At 57.0% G+C, this 14855-nt stretch overlaps 1 protein-coding gene across 6 annotated transcripts in view; it reads right to left on the bottom strand.

Moving 5' to 3' along the window:
- The window catches only part of NLGN3 (neuroligin 3), a 35206-nt gene that overhangs the window by 18783 nt on the left and 1568 nt on the right, over nucleotides 1–14855 (bottom strand). The window contains exon 1 of one of the 6 annotated variants that reach the window (XM_040572475.1): nucleotides 2069–2397. The exons of 2 other annotated variants lie outside the window; for them this stretch is intronic. In XM_040572475.1, coding sequence (XP_040428409.1) covers nucleotides 2069–2074 — 6 coding nt within the window. In that variant the 5' untranslated portion in view covers nucleotides 2075–2397. Of the gene's footprint in view, nucleotides 1–69; nucleotides 210–2068; nucleotides 2398–14855 lie in introns of those variants that run through there. 3 more of the 6 variants (XM_040572476.1, XM_040572477.1, XM_040572479.1) reach the window with 3 other exon arrangements.

Raw genomic sequence — 14855 nt, 5'->3', positions numbered from 1 at the left:
GTCCCTGCTGAAGACACTGCTCGGGGAGGGGGTCAGAGGCTGCCGCCCGTCTCAGCCACACGTGCTTACCCTGGCAGGGACGGCGGTAGGGCACCTCCATTTTGTCCCAGAGCATCCTTAGGTGCCCACCTGGTAAATCTCTCCGAAGCTCGGAGGGCAGCAGAGCTGCACTGGAATTACTGGAGCACAAAATAAGGGCTGTGTGCAGATGGAAGGAAAAGGCTCTGTTCAAGGCTCAGCTGGGCAGGGACTCCACTAATGGAGAACACCTCATCCAACGAGGAAAATCCGCAGAGAAAAAAAAAAATACACGGAGGGCGTCTCAAATCTGCACTGCACATGTGCAGGCAATTCACTGCCGGTCATTAAGGAAATGGGCCTGTGCTGTGCCTGCCCTCCTGGTATGCCCAGGGAACACAGCAGGCTCAGAAATCAGTGTCTGACAGGCGTAATAAGAAACACTCAGCCCAGAAAATCATGTTGCTGCATCCGGCCCACCCGAGCAGCGAGGCTGTGCAGGGCTGGGAACGCAGACGTGCTTCCAGAGCCCACAGACAGCAGCGGTGTGAGACAGGGATGGTGCCAGGAGCAATGGGCGAGGAAGGAGCGGCAACATCCAGGGCCTGGGCACGGCCCGGGGACACCTGGCTGGGGACGGCCCTGAGGGGTGAGGTGTCACGGCTGGGGGGATCCTGCTGTGTGCCCCGGAGCACCCCTCTGCCCCCGCCTGCTGCCTGACCAGGGGAAGCGGGGAGGCAGCGCCAGAAAAGCACGCACTGCAGGACACTGACAGTGGTGTGTTACCCCCCAAAACAGGTGCTGAAGCCTATAAAATGCAATGCGAGAGCAAAAGAAGTGTACCAAGGGCCAGAAAGGCAGCCGAGGCACCCCAGCACACCGAGCTCTGCGGTCGCACCACTGCTGCCGCTGCCCCGCTCTGCCACCAGCTCCGGAAGAAAACCGTCGCTCATCCGCTGTGCACGGCGCTGCTGGAAGGCAAATCATCCAGCCCACATCATCTGCTCCTCTTCCTTTGGATGCCATGGGTTAGGATGAAGCCAAATTATTAATGACTGTCGTATCTCATTGGCACGCCTGGACGCTACAGGCAGCTTTGATAGTGCCCGTAACTCCCAGCAGAGCCATCTCACTGCCAGCCCTCGTTCCTGCTCTGCAGGAGCACGCACGCCGCGGCCCTGTGGCTTACCAGAGGATTCCCTGGCTCCAAGCTCTCCCAGAGCCGTGGCCGTGCATTGCCTTGAGCACAGCAGCTCCAGCACTGCCTCAGCCAAGGGATTTCACAGTGTGAGGCACACTGGGCACCACAAAAGTAGGGCTGAATTCACCACCCACTTCCCATCTTTGGAGTGGCTGCACACCTGGCATAGCCACTGTGTCATTGTGTACTGCACAATGAAGAAGAGATTATTTTATTTTATTTTATAAAGTAAAACAGAACCCAAAACAGCTTCTTGCTATATCTCCTCGGGATTATGCTATCATGATATCCTTTTGGGTTGCTTAATCCTCATCCATGGCTCTTCCAACAGCTCTTTAAAAAACAGGGAAATCTGAAGACAAAAAACTGTCTGTTACAATAGAATTACAGTTCCAAGTACACATCCATAATGCAAATAAAATCATGCTACGGGATTTGCAGTTGTCTCAAATTATGAGCTGTGTGAAGCATCAGATACAGAGGTGAGTTACGTTAGCAATAGCCAAGTATGTCCAGATAGAGATGCACAGTCAAGACCCAACAACTCTAATGTTACCTCGGAGAGCCACAATGTGCTAACAATAAAATCCAGATCACGCTATTTTAACATTTGTAATTCCAGACTTGGTTCCATCGTTTTTTAAAGACTTTTCTCCTCCATCTGCCGATGCCCCTGCAGCACAGAATAAAGGCACCCAAACAATCTCAGCAACATGCTCCTAAACCCTCCTATGTTTGGATTGGTTTTCAATTACAAAAACAAAAACAATGCAAGCCCTAAATCTGGAACTCCCTGGGTTTCAAACGCCTCATTTGGGATGATTACAATCCCCCCGAAACACATCTTACCCGCATATTGCTGTTCTGCGCTCTGCGCTCTCTGCTGTAACTTCGTGTTAACGTAACATTTAGTACGGGAATTTAGCCTTAATTTAATATTGACAGGCTGCCACCAACACCAGCGCTCGCCCCTCTCCACCAAGGGCTCGGCAGCCAGCAGCGCTCCCGGGGGCTGCAGGAGGAGCCCTGCATCGCTGCCTCGTGCGCTCTCCCCGGCGGGGCTGAAGGCAGCCTTCCCCCAGCCTTCCCAAGCACACGCAGTAACGAAGGAGAAGATCCAAGAGAGGACGCTTCGTTCGGGAAGCTATTCCCTCGCATCCCACGGGAGGTGGGAGCAAAGCGTCCCCGGGCTGAGCCGCCTACGGCTCCTCCCGCTGTTCCCAGTGAGCCCAGCTCTTCCCCCGGCAAAGGTGGCTGCTGCCTCCCCGCAGCCCTCACGAGCACTGGAGGCTGCCAGTAGGAAATGGAGGCTGCCAACTGGAAGTGAAACCCGGCTCGCCTGGGCAGATACGGCCAAGCTGGGGACACCGTGACGAGCGCACGAGCAAGGAGCCGGGAGAATAAAGACGCTGCAGGCATCCTGGATCGGCCTGCCAGACCGCTGAGGGCGGCTGGTGCGAGCGGAGGAAGTGAGGCTGCTAACTGTTAATGATTTTATTCATGCATCTTGGAAAACAAACGCTGTATCGGTATTTCCACGACTGTACTGTCTGCCAGACTGCTCCCTCCCCAACAACAAGACGCTCTCCATGGAAACCTGAGCAGGCGGATCCCGCGAAGCCGCGGTTGCAGATGCACAGCGAGGCGTCCCCGTGCCAGCCAGAAGAGTCGGATCCACACCTTTGCTGGCTGAGAGCTGTGGGCGAGCGCTGCCAGGCCGGGCCCTCGCGTCGGATCCCCTCTCCCCTCCCAGCAATCCGCACCCCGCTGCTTCTCTCCCCGCCAGCCCCCTCGCTGCTCTCCTCCAGCAGGCAGCGACCTCGGCTCTTGCCAGCTGCCGGTGCCTTCTGCCTGGCCGGCGATGCTGCAGAAACCTCGGCAGCACAGGAGCTGCAGCAGCACCGGGCTGACGTGCCCGTGTCCCTGGGCCCCAGCATTTCTCTGCCAGCCATCCTCAGCTCTCACCCTCTGATGGTTTTGGCCCGGGTTGGTGCTCGAGGGTAATATTACGGAGCGGTGGTTAAGCGCAATGCATTGCGCCCAGCGGGTCTTTCTGACACCAGGTTTCTCATCCATGCTGCAGGCAGACATTTCCCTGTCCTGCAGCACTGGGGGAGCAGTTCTGGGAATTCAATCCATCACAGAGCTTGTGCACAGCAATAAATGGTTACCAGTGGCACTCAGTTACACTGAGCGGGGACAAGCAGGGTTTCAGCAAGGTCTGCCCTGCTGCTGCTACCGCTCAGCATTTCTCTGGGTGACCTAAATGACAGAACGAAGTATGTTTTAAAATCTGCACACGACACCCAGGGCTTTGGGGGCCAGGGCTGGAACTTGACATGCTCCTGACAAACTGGAGAGAGGGCTGAGTGGTGGTGGGCAGGGCTGAGAGTCGCTGGCAGGAGAAAGCAGCAGCATAAATGCAGGCTGGGGAAGAAAAGGCAACAGTGCTTTTGCCAGAAGGGTCAAAAGGGCAACAGGGGAGTACAAACTGAGCGTGAGCCAGCATGTCATTGTCACAGAAACGGGCAAGTACAGTAGGATGTGTAAAAGGACAGCTTATAAAGGCACATGAACTGCCTTTCGTTATTCTGCTCTCCTCCAGCTCATAAAGATACATAAAGCAATTATTCTGTTCTCCTCTAGAAAACTGCTGCATCCCCCAAAAGATTTGGGCCAACCAAGAGAGGTGACAGGAGACCAGCAAGGCCACAAAAAGCCTGGGAAGCATGGCCTTGAACAAAAGCCTAGAAGACAAGTCATGTCAGCAGATGCAGTTTTATAACGTGAAAAGGCTGCTGCAAAAAAACGCCCAGAACAGTCTGATGCTGAACTCAGTGCTCGGTAGTCGTGGCAGCATCCTCCCCCTGCCCCAAAGCCTGACCCTCCGTGGGCGATAGCCATCGGTGGTGACCGTGATGGATGCATCCGGTCGTGGTAGCTGAGCTGGGCTCAAGGTGGACTCGGGCTAAGGGAGCATGCACCACCCAAACACGGCTGGCATGCAGATATGACTAGTCGTCGGTCATCTTACCCCATAAATAGAGGAGAGCCCAGAGCCTGTTGAGCTCTCCTGTGCTGCAGCGGGCTGGATGCCAGGATCTTCTCCTTGAGCAGGGACGCCTCTCAAGGCTACTCCCTGAAGTCGAGAGATTCCTTACCTGTGACAGACGCTCAGTAGGTGACTGCTAGCCAGCTTGTTGAAACTTTGCAAGTAATTTACTAAGCGTGCTCCAACTTTGTAACCTTAGCTAAGTGACATGAAGGATTGATGTGCATACAGTCCTCCAGGCATAAACTATTAAGTCTGGGATTGGGATAGGATCTGGTCATATCTAGACTCCTTGGAGTTTGGACGGCAAAAGGACCTCCATTCTGAACTTTATGGCTCAATGTGAGGGTCTCCCTGAGGCTTGTAGTCTGACCCTCTCCTCTATGCAGTAAATAATTAAGTGGCCTTGCCATCACGGATCTTGTTAATGTCACATTTACCACTAGAAAATTGTTAAATCACTGTCTCATTCACAATTAAGCACTGCTAAATCACTATTTTCATCAATAAATATATTGCTGCTTCGCTCGTGTGAGTGAAGTGCGTAATTCCTTTTGTGACAGGAGACACTTTCACATTAAGAAAGGAGAGCCAGGTGTACACCAGGAAAAAGTAAAGGTAAGCTCATCAGCAAAGGGTGCTCCAAGGCAGGCAGACAGAGCGAATGACACCTTGGTGTCCCCTCCAGCCCAGTCCCCTACACTTCTCATTCCCCTGGCTGGCAGCTTTGTCCCTGCCCTCGGTGGTTCAGCATTGGTCACCATCTAGCGAAACAAGAGCCATCTCAGCCATGAAACCGTCAGTGTGTAGGAGGCTCTGAGGGAGCAGAGCGCTAAGGAAGCTTCCCAGCAGCATGGAACCCACCACAGCTGTCCTCTGCTCTGCAGGTCTCACTGAGAGCCCCGTGCCCCCATCTCGTCCTCCTCACAGAGGCGCATCTGCAACACCTCCAATAGTACGGCACCACAGTCACTCTGCTGGTACAGAAGGAAAAACAGCCGCAAACCTCACCCTCATTCGCTTCAATTGCCAGATACTTCCCTGTGACTTGCCTTTTCTAACTTCTACCCACAGTATCACCAATACTTAAGCAAAGCTGAATACCAGAAGCTGATGAGACACTCAGCTGTGCATCCAATGCCCTGGGGAGAAGAAAGATAAGAGACCTCAAGAGAAGCATCAGTTAAGTTCCTCAGTGCTGCAGGAACATATGTGGGACAGAGGCTCTTAGACAACTCCCAGACACATCGAGATCCTCGAGAGCTCCCATTCAGAACAGCAAAAATGTTGCCCCAAATCCCTAGAAATTTCAGTACCACTTCTGCTGTCATGCCAACGGCCTCCTGCTGCGATATGGCCTGTCCCCATTTCCTCCACGCCTGTTGAAAGGTCCTTCAGGAAGAAGCAGATCCTGCCCGCCTCAGGAAGGACACCAGGAGCAAGGCAGACCTTTCCCTTGCCCACACTCCTGCCTTTCCAGACATTCGTTTTCACTGGAACAGGCTGCCCAGAGAAGCTGAGGGTGAGCCATACCTTGAAGGTGTTCAAGACCAGGTGGACGAGGCCCAGGGCAACCTGATCTAGTGGGTGGCATCCCTGTCCATGGTAGGGGGAGTGGAAGTGGATGGGCTTTAAGGTCCCTTCCAACCCAAGCCATTCTATGATTCTATGACTTTTGGTGTTGATTCCAGTGTACTGTTTGATGTCCTGCTCCCGCCTGCTCCAGCAGGCACACAACCCAGCAGGTGACATAACCTGGCTCACTGCCAACTCCCATTTAGCATCAGAAGCTCCAAAAATGCAGGAAGTATCTCAGTGTCACTGTGCAGGGAGTGGCGATGCTGCTGAAGGACAGCCAGTGAGCACTGCAGCAGGGACAGTGGTGGGGTAAGCACCCAATACTGCCGATGCAAGTACAGAGTGGCCTCCATAGAGGATCCAAGGACAATTGTGTTTGACAGCCTGGGCTGTCTGTGTGTGGGCCACATGTTCACCTTGAGCCGGTCTCGATTTCGACTGACCTTCCCACTCACTGCTTCCCAGGAGCGTGCAGAAAGCTGGGGGAGGGCCGCACGGCACAGCAAGCAGCTGCTGTGCAAGCAAGAGGCTGTGGGACAGATCCCTGGCTGTGAAGAGGGCAGCGGCAGCAGCCTCTTGGTGGGCTGCCGGACTTCCATGCTGCTCACAGACAGCTGCTGGAAGTAGGCCGTTCAGTGCCACATTCTCGGTAGAAATAATCTGGATTATCTCACGTTGCAGCTTCCCTGACCTCAGCACAAAGAAACGGCAGCAGCTTTTCTCTCCCTCACCTTGCCGCTTGCACAGATTCAGTTCACAAATGCTTCCCTGCAGGGGCAGAGGCTAATGAGAACCACTGTCTAAACAGCAAACACAGTGCCACGGCCTTGGCACAGATACACACACACTTGCTCCCCAGCCAGAACAACTGGCAGCGAAGGAAGAGCGCCTGACCCAGCCTGGCAGATCAGAGAGCCCGGGAGGATTGTCCAGAAGCCCCTGCAATAGGGTTGCACATGCTGCGCCCTGCACCCTTAGCAATAGCCAGATGGGGCATTGCTGTACTGCAGCCTAAACAGGCCCAGTCCAGGCTAGCTAGACAGGCAGAATGGTGTAAAGTAGGGTAGAGCAGTAGTTCCAGTTGGAAGGGGTCCACAGAGATCACTGAGACTAAGTCAGACTACTTCAGGGCAGACCCCAGCTTAAAACTTATCATCTCGAGTGTTATCCAAATACCTCAAACACAGACAGGTGCTGGGCATCTACCACCTCCCTAGGAAGCTCTTCCCTTGCCAACTACCTTCTCGGTAAAGGAGTTTTCCCTAATGTCTAGTCTGAACCTCCCCTGGTGCAGCTTTGAGACATTCCCACACGTCCTGTCACTACATACCCGGAGAAGAGAGGAGCACCTCCCTCCCCGCATCCCCTCCTCAGGAAGATGTAGGGCGCTATGAGGACACCCTCAACCTCCTGTTCTCCAGTCCTGAGAAACCCAAGTGTCCTCAGCTGCATCTAGAATCATCAAATGGGAAGGGACCCACAGGATCATTGAGTCCAACTCCTGGCTCCATACAGAACCATCCAAAAACCAAACCCTACATCTGAGAGCACTGAGAGCGCCTGCCCCTCCGCTCCCCTTGTGAGGCCGCCATGAGGCCTCCCCTCAGCCTGCTCTGCTCGGGGCTGAACAAACCAAGGGACCTCAGCTTCTCCTCACCCATCTTGCCCTCTAGGCCCGTCACCACCTTCACAGCCCTCTTGGATACTAATAGCTTTACATCCTTCTTACATTGCAACACCTAACACCACACGCAGCACTGGAGGCAAGGCCACACCAGCGCAGAGCAGAGCAGGAGGCTCCCTTCCCTCAGCCATGCCAAGCCCAAAGCCCCCAGGACACAGCCAGCCCTTCTGGCTGCTGGGGCATGCTGCTAGCCTCTCGGCTGGCCTGGCCCGCAGCCCTTCCAGCGCCTGGCCGCCCCCAGCACCACCTGGGGGCTGGAGCTGTTCCTTCAGCACCCAACAGGCCGAGCCCAGCACTGGGCCCACCGCCAAGGCCACCTGAAGGGCACCGGGCACCTCCAGGAGCAGTGCCTGGCTGGTGGGAGGACCTGTGGGGCATCGACCACCTCGGCCTTGCCAGGGAAATAGCGCTTTGCGAGCGGCAGCATCGCCCCGGTGCTCACTTCGTGCGGGCGGGTTGACTGGCGATGTGAGCGTGCGTTTGCAGAACCCCAGAATCGCCAGACGCCTGCTCGGGGTGAGCTGACAGTGAGCCCTTGGCACCAGCGGAGAGTTCATGCCAAGACAGCTCGCTTGCTCTCCAACACATCGCAAACAAGCACCAGGCACCTACTTTGAAGCAATACAAGCTCACTTGTGGATCCGAGATCAACACTCGGCAGCTAGCAACTGGAGTGCAAATCTCACCCAGCAAAGAGCGCGCTGCCGGCACAAGCAGCGCTCCCCGCACTTCCTTCCCCAGCTCCGCCGAGCTGCGCGCTGACATTATCCCAGCTGCTCATCGCCATCCCCCTCACATCTGCCAGAGCGGCGGCTTCTGTGTCCTCTCCTGAACAACCACCTCCGAAACAACCGTGCCTAGCAGGGCCCCCAGTTTTTCCTCTAACACTAATTGTTATGACTGAACCACTTTAGGGAGCAATGACACAAACATGAAACTCTTTTCAGAGGAACAAGCTTCCGAAACTCTATGTCCAAACATGTTTGTATTTTTTGAGTTAGCAACAGCAGGATTGAAATTTAATAAAGAAAGGAGACTTCAGTGCCAGAGAGGCTGGTTTCATGCAGTGACACCCCTGCTTCTGAAAGGCCCGGAACTAAACAGCAAGTACGAAACAGCTGCTGATGGCATGTCCTTACCCAAAATGTCTTGTATCCCAGTCCCCCATACTCCTTTCTAGGCACCCAGGTGCACCAAGGCCAGGGTCCCCCTCTGGCCACTGGGCAAGGGGCAGCTTGCACGGGACACTGCCCTGCCCCGACCACCGCCCGTGCCAACAGCCTCACGCATGCTCGGAGGGAGGCTGGGGAAGCACCAGGGAGCGCAGGCAGGCTGAGCGCACACAGCCAATGCTTCCCTTGGAATAGCGTGGTCTGGAGGAGGCTCTATAAATGTAAGGAGGTGGGCTGGGCAGAGAGGAACCGACTGCAGCTTAAAATACAAAGACTTCCTGCGAATGCGACTAGAGAGGGTGGACAACAAAATCCAAGAGTGCTTTGAACAGGAACAGCTACACCAAAATAAGCCATCAGTGTTTCATTTCTACTGACTCAAAGCAGGAAGCCAAAACCACTTAATCACAGGTTGTAATCTCGAATGCAGTTGTAAGTACCTCCGGTTTCAACAGCAGAGCTGATAAAGGATTGTTTCCTTTACTGACACCTGTACCAATCACCTATTTCTTCTGATATCACTATCCATCACTTCATCAGCTGAGCAAAGTTTCATGGGGCAGAACTGTAAGCCAGGTCATGGGGATGATACAGCATGAAAGTAATCAATAATGGGGCAAAGAACAAATATAAGGAAAATGGTTGGAGGGAAGCAGGAACTAGCTTTTCCATGGAAGCTGAATGACAATGTAATTATTCTGTTTCCCTGTGCAGAGATAATGTTCCAAGTTATCTGGCAGCGTACAGCCATCGCCTTCCTGCACCGCCCTGTCTTGCGCCACCAGACACCAAGTCAGCCACCGAGGCAGCGAGGCTATGGAGCACAGCGGCTCCACAAGGACAGCAAATCCCTGTGCAAGGGGCATGCAGGTGATCCGCATGGAGCCACCCCTCTAGGATCACAGTGCAGGCAGCAGGGCGAGGCTCACTCCCTCATGATGCTAGAAAGCCAAGACTGGCAAGGAACAGCAGGACAGGCTGATCGTCCTAATACCACCACGCTGGTGCCTGTTCAGACCCAGTAGCACCAGCAGCCACCCACTGCCTCGCAGCGCTGTGGCTTTCCCCGGGCTGCACCGCCGGCAGCAGCCCCTGCAGAGCACCGGGGCACTGCTCAGTGCTCAGGGGGCCACACTGCCCTGCTCACGGCAGCTTTCTCTTCACCCACAGCAGGGGCTGTGCTGCTGCCCGCTCTGCAGAGCGCCCGGGGAGGGGAGACCCAGACGCTTCTGGAGTGGGGCAGGAGAAAGGGAGTTGCAACCCCTGGTTACAATGCACGGGAAGAACAGAAGAACAGCATGAGCTGCATTTGCTTAGACTATAATGCCCATTCCCTCTGTGTCCGCCAGCAAGCAGGGCTCTCTGGAAACATCAGGAAGGGAATTCAAGAAGATGGAGGTGGGAAAATGCCACCCGCTGCTGGAAGAGCCAGCCCCGCTCACAGCGCCCGTCCTTGCAAGCCGCCCAGCTCACCTGCTGCTGCTGGCGGGAGCATCAGCCCCCCCCTGCTGCCAGCTGCGCCCCGGCCCTGTGCAGGGATGGGGAATGAGCTCGGGGCTGCAGACCCCAGGAGAACACGAGACAGCTTCGAGCAGCCACGTCCTGCAGCAGCCACCGCTCTGCGAGGTGACGTCAGCCTGGCCAAGAGCTGGCAGGCAGGACACGCCGTGCATGCAGGCTGTGCTGCTCCAGACACTGCCTGCCTCCCGCAGACGCCAGGGCCTGCGCTCCTTGCCCGCTACGGCTTATCTACAAATTGAATTTCACACTTGTGCGCCCCTGGAGCAGGCACATAGGTGCTGCAGAAGCCGCCCTGCCCCTCTGCATCCTCGCCCCACCCCACCACCAAGGATAACGCTGCTGGCAAAGCTTTGTCCGGGAGCACCGGGAGGACTGAGATGAGCTCCTGTGCCTTGGAGGGATGGAGGTGGGCTGACGGCCCAGCCCAAGCACACAGCAGCCCCTGCTCAGTCTCCACCTGCAGCAAGAGCCATTGGCCACCCGTGTTCCCAAAACAAAGCCAAAGCTGGCACGACCATGAAGAAGACCACAGAGAACACGCGGGCTGGAGGGTCAGCCGGCAGCAGGGCAGCTCTGCAAATCCCTCTTGCTCGTGCTGCTAAGGCATGCTGAGGACTTGAGGCCAGGCAAGCCAGCAGCTAGGAAAGAAGCCTGTTTAAATTTAATCCAAAATGTACTTTATATTTTTCCCTTGTAGCATTCTCCTCCCATATTTTCTATCTTCAAGCACAAAAAGCAGAAAGCCTTAAACCTCTGGCAAAAATCCTTTAATGTGTTTTACTGTAAAGGCTGCCTAGTGTTAAGAAATAAGCTGAACCGGAGCAAATCAGGCAGCCTGTGGATGCCCTGGGAGGCGAGGATGAAGCAGGACAAGCAGGCAGGCTGCAGGGACCAGCAGTGCCAAGGAAAGGCGGCCCCGGTGCCAGGAACGCACCCATGCTCCCTGCCGAGGTCCCCAAGCACAGCTCTGCCTCGGCAGATGCCCGCTTTGAAGCCTTGCTCCCTGCGGGGGCCGGAGGAGGTTTCTGTGGCCAAGAGGTGACTGCGTGGCTCCCCTTAAGGCTGTGAGCACCAAAGCAACCTCAGCGTGTGAGCATCTGTGCAACCTCTCACAGGAGAGCCCGGTGGCAACAGTGAACAAAATGGCACCAAGACAGAGATGGAAATCACGTTCCCATCGGCAACTTCGCAGCACCATGGACATCCACCTCCTGGCCTCCTCCACGTGTGACACAGGACAAAAGCTCTCCGGGGCCTGTCCCCTGACAGCCCAGCCCCGTGCCCTCATCTCCCAGCCCAGCACAGGCTCTCCTCCCACAAGAAGACCTCTCCCAAGCCCAGCCTCGTGGCTCCCTGCTGTCCCTGGGTGTTGCTAAACCAGCCGGGAGCTGGGAGGACAGCCTTCTTGCACCCCATGCTGAGCTGCACCCTCACTGAGGGCGGGACACGAGGCTTTTCTCAGCAGGGCACAAAACCAGGAGCAGAACTGGGACTGTTTCCTGATGTGAGTGCGAGACAGCAGGCAGGGCCAGGGGATGGGAGGAGAGGGAGAGGATCCCAAACAGGATCCCACGCGATGCCACGGTGCCCCCCACATGCAGCGAGCTCTGGGGCAGCACCGGGGCAGGAACCCAGCTGCCACGGGGGAGAGCATCCTGCACTCAGCAAGGGCCTGCCCCGTGCCAGCTCAGAGCTGGGTGGGGATAAACCCTGCGCAGAGCCCAGAGCTTCCTGCTGGCTGCACCCTTCCCACGGGCACGTCACGGAAATAACGGCTCAAACCAAAGGTGGGCCTTGCCCTGCGCACTTTCCTGCCGGTAGTCTGAAGTATGAGCAATTTGCAGCTCAGGAGCTGTCCAAGCGTATCTCCGTGTATTTATCGGTCCTCAGGGAACCTCTTCTCCTTCTTGAACTCGTCCCATTTCTCCTGGAGCCAACGTAAGGTTTTGCTGTTCGCAACACCTTGTTCTGAGGACTTGTGTGCTCTGGCAGCACGTCTGTGAGCGGCAGATCCCCTCCTCCTGGTTTGCACCTCCTGCTAGCGGCGTTTGATGTGACCTTGTACTTGCATGGCAAGAACCAGGGAGCAGTTAACCTCCGTCCTTTCTCTCCTGGCCTCCTGTGATTTCTGTAGCTGTACCTGACCCATCCTCTGTTGTTTCTTTCCCAGCCTGAAGATCCTTGCCTTCTTCAGTTGCTTTCTGTGAGCGGCCACCTCCGTGGCCAGCGACCCACAGGTCGCACCGCAGACCGGGGCGTGCTTCTCGTGCTCCCGCAGGGTGGCAGCTCTCCGCGAGGGGCTGCGTTGGGCAAATCTGCTGCAGAAGGGACCGTGACGCCAAGGGTGTTCTCAGAAGTCTCCTCCCCGTGCCCGTCTCAGAAGCCTTCCTGGCCAGGCTCTGCCAAACAGCCTCACCTTCGGAAAGCCCCAGCAGCCCCGGCGCAGACCCAAACAAGGCTCAGGCACAGTAAGAGCCCTGTAATGCTCCCTAACGCAACCTTTCCCAAACTTTGCCACCTGCTCCGCTGGCACGGCCAGAGCATCTGTCCACAAGGCAGAGCTTCAGCTCCGCTTGCCAGGCACCTCGCAGGGTATGCTCACGCTGAGATGCAGTTTGAAAATAACAGATGTTACTACACTGCTCTGCATTTTGCAGTGTCAGGAACAAGGCTTCTTTACCAACAATCCCCAGAGCTCCTTGCCAAGGCAGTCCCAGCCCAAACAGCGCTGCCCGGCACAAAGCCCTGCCTGCAGACATCGCCCCGCGCCCTGCTCCCGGCAGGACGGACAACGCAGCAAGGGCAGAGGTTCCCCACGTGCCTGCAAGAAGCAGGAGCACGGCTTTCATCATGCGCCGCAATATCACCTCTCGTGAGCCCAGACAAGTGACCAAACAACTTGCACGTATCCTCCTCAGCAGGCAAAACTTCCAAGCGCCGCACGCAGCAGGCAGGACGTGGCAGCTGCAGCCCCAAGCTCCGGCTCCTTCCCGCAGCTCCCGCTCCCCCCCAGCTCCCCCTCAGTCAGACTCCATCCTGGTGCCGAGTGATGTGGGTTCAAACTGCCAGCGCTGGCAATGGCAGGACCTTTTATTCATTCCCCTCACACGCCTTGCAGAATCCTGCTGAGGACAGCACACAGAGCGCCGGGTAGAGCCCCCTCCCTGCCCCCCGTCCCCGGGCACATCACGTTAGGAGACCACCAGGGCTTCTCGGCCAGCGTGCGGCACCACGCAGCTCCGCCTCTGCCGCGGCTTTCCCCTGAGCACCCAGCACCGGGACCCATCCTGCTTGCTTCTGCTGGCGTGCCCTTGCCAGCCGCCTTCGCCCACAGGCCCTTAGCACCACGGACCTGGCTTTGGCTGGGGATGCAGGTTCAAGTGCCAGGCCCTGGTTTAGAAGAGCCTTCCAAAACGCTCTGTCAGCAGCAGCAGATAACCGCGGCTCATCAGCAGAGGAATCTCTGTCTGGGACGCTACAGGGAGCAAATGACTGTCCCATCGCAGCGGCACTAAAGCCCTAAGGACAGAGCCAGGCTGTCCCTGTCCCACGCTCCTGGGTGCCCATCTCTGCGCTCGCACCAGGGCACCGACCTCGTGGGTACTCAGCCCTCCTGTGCTGTGCGTGAAACCCCTCAGGTTCTTCTGTGGCTCCTCCTCAGGCCATGCCCAGAAAGCAGCACGCCATGCTCCGTGCCCCATCCACACTGACTCCCACCATCCCGCCACACTTCCACCTTGGTTCCTCACCGCTGCGGCTGCTACCGCGGAGGTCTGTCCGAGGCCACAGTTGGTTCTGGACAGCTCCAAGGGCTTCCCTTCTCGCCCACCTGCCGCACAGAGGCAGCTCCTGGCAGGAAGGGGAAGGGAAGGCTGCAGGAAGGTGCTGGGGAGGCGGCAGAACCACGGTCACTGGGGAGGATTGGGAGCTGGCAGAGCTGCTGTTGGCCAGGGATGGCTTAGGTGGAGCTGAAAGGACTTGATGACCTCCAGGTCCCTTCCAAACAAGGGGTCCTAAAATCCCTCCTCCCTTGACACAACGGCAAAGCCAACAGGGACCTGTCGGAAGGGTTTGGCAGCCACTGTCTCCTTGCTCTCCCTCACGGACTCAATGTCATCCTGGTCAAAAGTCCCCTGGGTTGTGTCCCCGCCCACAAAAACCCCAAGCACACTGAGCGGACCCTGCGGAGACCCAGGGAAGCCGCCACCTCCACAGCTGCAGCCTCAGCGAGCGCCCTGCCGATTCCCAAACCACCTTCTGTAGCCCCGGCAGGCTGCTGGGCACGGGGCGAGGCAGCGCCAACCTGCCCGGCACCTCCGCGCCAGCCCTTTGGGGCAGAGCCTGCGCACGGGGTCTGGAAAAGGGGCAGATCCAGATGTAAGGTGCAGGGCAGCATCCTCGGCACGCGCTCAGCCTTCCTCTCAGGCAGGGCTGCCCCAGACGCGTGCCGCTGGGCTCGTAAGGGTGCTGGGAGGCTGCGCGAGGCGGCGGCACGCAGCCCCTGCCAAGATGGGCACTGGGGCTCCATTTCCTGAGCTCACGGCTGCGCGGCGCCCACGTGCCCGCGGCCGGAGCCTGCCCCGCATCTCGGCGCCGTTCACTCGCGCCCCGGTGCTCTGGAGGTTCGGA

Source organism: Cygnus olor, chromosome 13 (assembly GCF_009769625.2).
Source record: "Cygnus olor isolate bCygOlo1 chromosome 13, bCygOlo1.pri.v2, whole genome shotgun sequence".
In the NCBI taxonomy this organism is placed as follows: domain Eukaryota; kingdom Metazoa; phylum Chordata; class Aves; order Anseriformes; family Anatidae; genus Cygnus; species Cygnus olor.
This window is presented reverse-complemented; position numbering and strand designations above follow the sequence as displayed.